Raw genomic sequence first — 8,881 nt, 5'->3', positions numbered from 1 at the left:
TTTCTCACCATGGTCTCTAATTCATATCATATCAAAAAACTTATTGCCAAAGAAAAAGAATGAACAAATTAATCCCATGCTAAAGCTTAAACACCTTATAATATTAAAGAAGAACAAACCAAGAGTTTGATCCTATTTTGAAATTGGTAGGAGAAAAAATATGAAAATTTGAAATGGAGCTAAGGACACCAACACTACCATATTTGATATTTATAGTGGTAATAATCATGTAGAAAGAAGTCTCATTATTAAATTTTGCTACCTTGGAATCCCCTAGCCTTGTAATAAAGTAGAATCCAATGTGACATTGTTGGACTTGATGTCTATGTATAATAGACTTATCTTGATTCTTGGACTTGATGTCTATGTATAATACACTAATCTTGATTCTTGGACTTGATGTCTATGTATAATACACTAATCTTGATTCTTATGGACATAAACAATTGTCAAGGCTATTTCACAGACAATATTGTATCTGTGATTCCAATCAAGAATAGAAAAATTCAAATATAGTTTTCTTGTCCAATTTTTTGTATAGCATAAACTTTTTGTAACTAGGTTTCAATGTCCAAGTTAGATTATGCTTACGTTTGGAATGCATTCTTGCTTACCGTGTGTCAATGTTTGAGATATTTATTGGACTAACAAATATTTTAATTTGAAGTGGAAGTGCATGGTGAAGTGTCAGAGGAGGTTGAGAAGGAGACCCAGGAAGCCAATATAGAAGTTGTGATTGGGCCTTATGTTGATATCCCCAATGTTGACAACCCTATTGAGGAACAAATTAAAGCTCCAACCAATATAGTTACTGTATTGAGGTTAGTAATGTTGAAAAAATAAAAAAGGACCTTGAAGAACAAATCAAGGTCCTCAACAAGCAAGTGCTATCTCTAAACAATAAGTTTGATAATGCCATCACTAGCATTGAACTTGGAGTGACCGTTTTGACTATATGTAGGATCCATAAAGAAACGATGAGGAATGCCATCTTTGGAACTATTGAATGGGACAAAGCAAACTTAAGAAAGCTGGCATGCAGAAGGACAACGTTTGGGTGGAGATGAAGAGTGCGGAGGATATTCACAACTGGACTGAGGATCCTAGGTAACTGGTCGAGGATTTGGAGAACATTAATTAGGCCTAGCTTCTCTAGGCCTTGGCTTTCCTTTGTTATATATTTTAATAATCATAACTTATTTTTACTTGCTTTTATGGGTTGTTGTGCTCCTGCTAGTAATTTTGGGACACAATTTAAATACTGTAATGTTTAATCTATATCATATTAATCATCAGTACTATAAGACTCAGTTATCTTTTTTGATTCTCAACATACGTTCGACTGATAAGTTAGACTTTCTTACTAGTAGTATTTTACTAGTTTTCGATTAAGCTTTGTTCGGAGGTGGGACTCTACTAATTTGTGTTAAAGATGGTCTTCTTTGTTGCTTGGCTATAATGGTCCATAGAAAATAAATCCTTTTGTTCTTGATGTTGTAAGATTCACGACCCTTTTTCTTGCCTTCTTTAATAAAAAACAAATATTTTAATTAATAAATACATATAAATACTTGTAAATCATTGCTTTCCATCCTTACAAAAACACTAATTTCGAATATCTCAATAGATTAAAATAAAAATAAAAATTACTAGGGTTTAATCCTCACTACGGACTTCAATAATTCTATAAAAATGTAATAAAAATTAAACTCAATATTTTTTTTCAAGCGGTACTACCTATAATATGCTTCTCTATAAACCATACAAATTCAAACACCTATCACCCACACTACCCAATAAGAAAGGTGCTATGAACTTGCACGACATCTAACCATTTTAATATCACTAAAAAACAACATCATGTCGCCAGGGCCCCACGATGTTGACTTGGGCAATGCTTGGGCAAATCCTCACCGTAGATTTATAAATAAATAAATTGTTAATCATTTTATCTTCCGTCTTCCATTGATATTTATTCCTGCTACTGGTCAGATCATTCTGCATTGTGCACAATGGAGAATTTGGCGCTTCTCAGAATTCTCTGTCTTCTGGCCGTCGTGTCCCTGACGGCCGCAAGATCATCGGAGGAAATTATCCGTCAAGTTACAGATGGAGATGCCGAGATCCTGGATAGTTCTGATGCGTTGAATGCCCTGTTGAATCCGGAGGCCCATTTTGCGAGCTTTGTGAAAAGATTCGACAAGAAATACTCTGGACCAGAGGAGCATGCCCATCGATTTGGTGTCTTCAAGGCCAATCTGTTGAGGGCTTTGGAACACCAGAAGCTTGATCCAAATGCCGTCCATGGCGTCACAACGTTCTCAGATTTGACAGAGCACGAGTTCCGCCGTCAATATTTAGGGCTCAGGGCTCCGTCTTCTGTCAGATCTGGCCCTCACGATGCCCCCATTCTGCCTACTAATGATCTGCCTGAGGATTTCGATTGGAGAGACAAGGGGGCCGTCACGGAGGTTAAGGATCAGGTAGGGTATATGAGTTTTATTCTGTAATCGCCGAGTCAAGTGTCAGGGGTTTCCATTTTTTTGGGAAGTTTGTTTTGACGGCCTTTTTATTCTGAATCCGATTCTGTTTTGGCTGGTAATAAAGCGTTAGGTTTTCAATTTTTGTGAAATTTGTTTTTGAGGGCTTCAAATTCGCAGGGCGCGTGTGGATCATGCTGGGCATTTAGCACGACGGGGGCTTTGGAAGGGGCGAATTTTCTCAAGACGGGGAAACTAGTTAGTCTGAGCGAACAGCAATTGGTTGACTGCGATCATGAGGTCAGTTTATCTCATTTTAATTCATTTTTCAGTGTAATCGTGGCTTGTTTGCTTTTGCTAATATGCCCTGACGCATTCTGTCACTTATTCTCGGAAATCTAAATTTTTCGTTTTTACCCTGTTTCTTTTTGTTATTCTTCTGTTGCTATTTTTAGTAGCGCTACTTATTTTGTTTATCATATTGGGTTTTTTTTTTGGGTCAGCTTTGGTTATATTCTTTTGGAAGTAGCCTGTCTTTTGGGCTGTCCTACCGAGCTAATTGTTTAGTCTAGAGGATCGTTAAGCACTTTTTATGAGAAGGCTTGGGGAATTCGCTAGCTTTATGATTGGAAGACCTTATTGTCATAGCCATGGTCATGGTGTGCATTTTTGCGTGGTTTCGCTTGGGGCTTGTCATAAACTCTGCACCTCTAAAAACGTTGAGGTTAATTAATAGAAAGTTCTAGTGGTTCAGTTGGCCTAGGTTTATGATGCATATTTCTGCGCTTTCGTTCAGAGCTTGTCCTTATCTCCGTGTCTGTAAAAACTGAGGTAAATAGATGGAAAAGTCAAGTGGTCTGGGATTATTTATGAATTGTTTCGAATATTAAAGATTATTTTTTTATTGGTCAAACCTCATTAAGTTGGTTTCTGTGCATTTTTTGTTTATCTTTTAGATCACTGTATGTTATTTTTCATTAGGATGTAGAATGTTTGCAGAGAAGGATTTTAGAAATTTTAATTTTAATTTTTAAGAATAAATAATTTTCTCTAGAAGAAAATAATTTAATATTCAATATATGAATTATTTGTATTTTTGATATATACATATATTACATGTTCAATTTAGTATTAAGGATTGAAGAATATTTGATCATCATTTTCTTTGCAAGAGCATTCCCTGTTTCAGCTTAATATTAAAAGATAGAATATTTGTTTTGTCGAAACCATTTGAACATAATTCATTCCAACAAAAATACTATTAAAAAGTTGAATTATATAACAATAAGTCAATTAAAAATCTTTAAATCTTTAAATTTTTAGCGTGATGATACATGCTTATAAAAACATGTTCCTTCATTTTTATGAGTTTCACTAATGTCTGCAGAGTCATTGCCGCCTGTCAGGAGTTGTGTACTATTGATTTGAAACCTTTTTCTGATTTTTTATATATATTTTTTGAAATGTAGGTGTGTGGCCATGTAGGTAGAGTGCTCGCTATTGAATTCTTAGAATTGTTAATTGAAGCTACCGAATTTGGGCACTTAAATAAGATTAACCAATGCCACGAGAACAACATAAGATGTTATCCAAGTTATTAATTTTAGTTGACACATCTCTAAGTATTAAGAATTAGGAAGTTAAAGCGTCTCTTAATTCCAAGCATTAATACCTCTTCTAATACTAAGCATTAGTACGTCGCTTTAATATCTGATATAGTGGTATTCATTGAAGAGCAAAAATTCTGCTCATTTTCCTCAGCATCTACACTTTCAGTAGATTGCATTAAATGAGGACAATTTTTTTTTTTGAGTATTTCTACTTCCGCTTCGTCATGATTTTGATTTCAGATTTTCTACATTATTTTGTTAAACTTAGAATGTTTGTCTGCAATTGGAGAAATAGAGTTTGTTTTACTATTATGTGGTTACTAGTTCTCTCTGTATCAGCATGCCAATTATACCTGCCAGAAAATCTTACATTAAGTTTTGTAGTCGCTAATATCGATCTTATGAATCTGCAGTGTGATCCTTCAGATTCAAGAGTATGTGACGCTGGTTGCAACGGCGGTCTTATGACAAGCGCTTATGAATACACAATAAAATCTGGTGGATTGGAAAGTGAGAACGAGTATCCATATACCGGAACAGATGGTACCTGCAAGTTTGACAGAAGCAAAATTGTGGCTAATGTTTCCAATTTTGCCGTTGTTTCTATTAATGAAGAGCAAATTGCCGCCAATCTGGTTAAAAATGGCCCTCTATCAGGCAAGTTAAAACTTCATTTATTTGCCTTCTATTTGGTAAGCATAGATAAGATATAAGAACATGAATCCATTTCTCACTGTTTTAAGCTATTGGATTTCGCGAAATTTTTATGACAAACCTTAACTTCAACTTGAGTTTTAAGAACCATGAAGAAAACAACAGGAATTTGCTATTTTTCAACACAGGGTAGATGGTTTATTGATTGTTAAGTTTCATTGGGAATAATTCAAACTCTTTTTTTTTTCCCAAGAGTTCAATATGCCTGCTAAAGGCAACCTCAGCATCTTAACTTAGTCCGATTGGTGTTAGTTATTGAGGATGCTTTACTTATTGGGTGTTATATGCGTGCAGTGGGCATCAATGCTGCGTTTATGCAGACATACATGAAGGGTGTATCTTGCCCATACATCTGTAGCAAGCGAAATTTGGATCATGGAGTCCTTATAGTGGGATATGGTGCTGAGGGTTATGCACCCATCAGGTTTAAGAATAAGCCATATTGGATCGTAAAGAATTCATGGGGAGCTAACTGGGGAGAAGAAGGGTACTACAAGATCTGCAGGGGACACAACGTATGTGGAATAAACAACATGGTTTCCACTGTTACAGCTGCAAGTTCATAGGCAACAAATTTTTACCTGTCTTGTATATGTCTCCTAAAAAAGTTGCCAAACTTTGTTTTCTGAAGAAATGCAATAGATCATGTAGTAATCTAGTGGCACGTGTAGGTTTAAAGCATTAGAAAGTTAATATATTCAATATTATCACGAAGTCAGCTAATTGTCAAGCACTCCATCTTGTATATATGTATCAAACAGTTGTATCTTTTCAAAAGGAATTTGAATATGTTCTGTGTGCTTCTTATACTCGGAGGTTAGCCATTTAAAAAAATATTATTCTGCATTGTTCTTTGTATGACTTTCTGGACACGATCATGTATTCACCTAATTTTTTCTTAGGAGTGCTGTATATTTACGAATTAGGAATGCTGTATAATTTGGATTTAGTAAAAGTGCTGACGCTTTTATTCACGGGAAAATAGAAAAGTTCGAAGATCATCATTAGTAATATATTTGGCTAATAATGAACAAATGGACTTCAGATTACACGTTTAGCTCACTAGGGCCGACTGCTCAGAAAGGAGATAAAATTGTTCGAACAATCACATAAAAGTTGAAAATAAATAATACAATTCTGTTAAGGTGGAAAAAGTGACAGGTAAAGGTTGAATTCTCCAATTTATATAGACGTTTTTCTTTTTTTTTAATTTAATAGTATAGCAATTTTCTATAATTAATGTTTATGGTACTCATATCTTCGCTGGCAAATCTTTGTTTTTATTTCTTTCTTGGTACTATCCATGAATGATGGAAATTTCGTGGCCGATATTTTTCTTTTCATTTTTGTTGGATTATTACTATTTTTTTATTGAATAAAGCAAAAAGAATAAAATACAAAAAGTCAACCAACAGTTCCAAAGGCTCAAAAAAGTGAACAGTATGATCAGCAACTAACTGCCTCTAAAAAGCTACAACCAAACAAAGAACATTACAGCTTGAATGTTAACATTCGTTGAAGCTCCTTCGAGCAAAATACATCTCTTTTGAAAAGCTGTAGTAGATGGTATTTAATTCTATCAAGCTGGTTACTGATCTTCAGCGGGGGGCCTTGGGTCCTCTCTGCAAAAGGTTACACAAAAAGATTGTCTGGAAAATGATGTCAGAGTAAAACTGAAAATTTTTTCCTTCAAGATGCATCGTAGAATTAGAAAATACAGCCCTACATCTGCACTTCCAAATGTTAAGTAAAATGATCTGCCAAAAAGAGTCGGCCACAATATTACTTCTACGATTAATACCTAAAATAGCTTCCTTCCAACTTAAATAATGTTCGAAGATAGCTGGAAGAAGAGTGAAGACAGCAGTCCACTTTTTCTTAGCTCATATGCAATCCCAAAAGAGATGTTTCATATCTTCCTCTCGCAAACAAAACAAGCATTTAGCAGGTTGGGTCAACAAACATCTCAACCTACTACTAATTGGCAATTTGAAATGTAAAATTTTCTAGGCCAAGAGTTGAGCATTAGCCTCAGCTTTAGAAAGCCAGATCTGGGCACTCAAATTATGCCAAGTGCTTTTATTGAATTTGCAATTCCATTTATTATTAAGTCGTGGATTTAAAGGCATTGGCGGCACAAGATTTAAATAGATTTTTTGGAGAGGGAAGTGGCCAAATTGATGAGTAGACAGCCATGACCAGTCCTTCAAAAAAGTTGCATTCCAATGGAGTGCAGATTTTCATGGCAAGCTCGATAGGGACTAGTGATTTAACAAATATAATAAAGTCCTTGAACCTGCTGTGCAAAAGAAAATTGTGTTTAATGGTTGTCCAAGATGCCCAATTAAGAGAATTAAAGTCCCACTAATCTTTGAACTTACGAACTCCTTTCTTAAAAAAATAATGAGCATGTTTTTGAAAAGTTATAGCAAGAGGTTGTTCATGATATTGAACCAATTTGTTCCACCAAATAGAAGAATCGCTGAAATTGAAACCATGCTGCAAGGAAGGATTTCTCCAATTCAAAAACTTGCAAATTGACTGCCAAGCTTTTCTAGATAGACTGTAAAGGAAAGAAAACTTCAATTTGAAAGGAAGGGGCCAACAAAATTTTATCTGCCCATCTAATCGATTGCCATCTTTTATAAGCAGATGCATGAGAAATACGAAACTGAACCAACTTCTTCCAAGTTTCCTCCCCATCAATAATTCTAATTATCCACTTGGCAATCAGGCAAACCCCTTGAGTTTGGGGATCCAATAAGCCCAAGCCACCCTTAGATTTAGGTTGAATACAATGCAACCATGAAGTATATGTATAACCAGCATTATCGCTCCATTTAGACCATAGAAAGCATCGAATAAGTTTAGTAAGATCATTATAACATTTTTTAGATGGCATCCAACATGAAGAATAATAGACATGAGAAGCCAAAAAAATTACAATTAATCACTTGAATCTTGCCAGCGAGAGATAAGTCAACCAACAGTTCCAAAGGCTCAAAAAAGTGAACAGTATGATCAGCAACTAACCGCCTCTAAAGAGCTACAACCAAACAAAGAACATTACAGCTTGAATGTTAACATTCGTTGAAGCTCCTTCGAGCAAAATACATCTCTTTTGAAAAGCTGTAGTAGATGGTATTTAATTCTATCAAGCTGGTTACTGATCTTCAGCGGGGGGCCTTGGGTCCTCTCTGCAAAAGGTTACACAAAAATATTGTCTGGAAAATGATGTCAGAGTAAAACTGAAATGTTTTTCCTTCAAGATGCATCGTAGAATTAGAAAATACAGCCCTACATCTGCACTTCCAAATGTTAAGTAAAATGATCTGCCACAAAGAGTCGGCCACAATATTACTTCTACGATTAATACCTAAAATAGCTTCCTTCCAACTTAAATAATGTTCGAAGATAGCTGGAAGAAGAGTGAAGACAGCAGTCCACTTTTTCTTAGCTCATATGCAATCCCAAAAGAGATGTTTCATATCTTCCTCTCGCAAACAAAACAAGCATTTAGCAGGTTGGGTCAACAAACATCTCAACCTACTACTAATTGGCAATTTGCAATGTAAAATTTTCTAGGCCAAGAGTTGAGCATTAGCCTCAGCTTTAGAAAGCCAGATCTGGGCACTCAAATTATGCCAAGTGCTTTTATTGAATTTGCAATTCCATTTATTATTAAGTCGTGGATTTAAAGGCATTGGCGGCACAAGATTTAAATAGATTTTTCGGAGAGGGAAGTGGCCAAATTGATGAGTAGACAGCCATGACCAGTCCTTCAAAAAAGTTGCATTCCAATGGAGTGCAGATTTTCATGGCAAGCTCGATAGGGACTAGTGATTTAACAAATATAATAAAGTCCTTGAACCTGCTGTGCAAAAGAAAATTGTGTTTAATGGTTGTCCAAGATGCCCAATTAAGAGAATTAAAGTCCCACTAATCTTTGTACTTACGAACTCCTTTCTTAAAAAGATAATGAGCATGTTTTTGAAAAGTTATAGCAAGAGGTTGTTCATGATATTGAACCAATTTGTTCCACCAAATAGAAGAATCGCTGAAATTGAAACCATGCTG

The 8,881-nt window shown here is 35.3% G+C and overlaps 1 protein-coding gene across 1 annotated transcript; it reads left to right on the top strand.

Annotated features, from left to right (window-relative positions):
• The first annotated feature begins 2,002 nt into the window (after positions 1-2,002).
• On the top strand, positions 2,003-5,613 carry LOC149555283 (cysteine proteinase 15A-like). Its single transcript, XM_089829399.1, has 4 exons — positions 2,003-2,483; positions 2,661-2,780; positions 4,504-4,747; positions 5,099-5,613. Exons 1-4 carry the CDS (start codon positions 2,013-2,015, stop codon positions 5,368-5,370), a joined length of 1,107 nt encoding a protein of 368 aa, XP_089685525.1. The 5' UTR covers positions 2,003-2,012; the 3' UTR covers positions 5,371-5,613.
• Positions 5,614-8,881: the final 3,268 nt, after the last annotated feature.

Source organism: Cupressus sempervirens, chromosome 5, assembly GCF_028749045.1.
Source record: "Cupressus sempervirens isolate cs-2001-9-10 chromosome 5, ASM2874904v1, whole genome shotgun sequence".
Lineage (NCBI taxonomy): Eukaryota > Viridiplantae > Streptophyta > Pinopsida > Cupressales > Cupressaceae > Cupressus > Cupressus sempervirens.
Note: the sequence above shows the minus strand (reverse complement) of the source record. Positions and strands in the feature narration are given on the sequence as shown.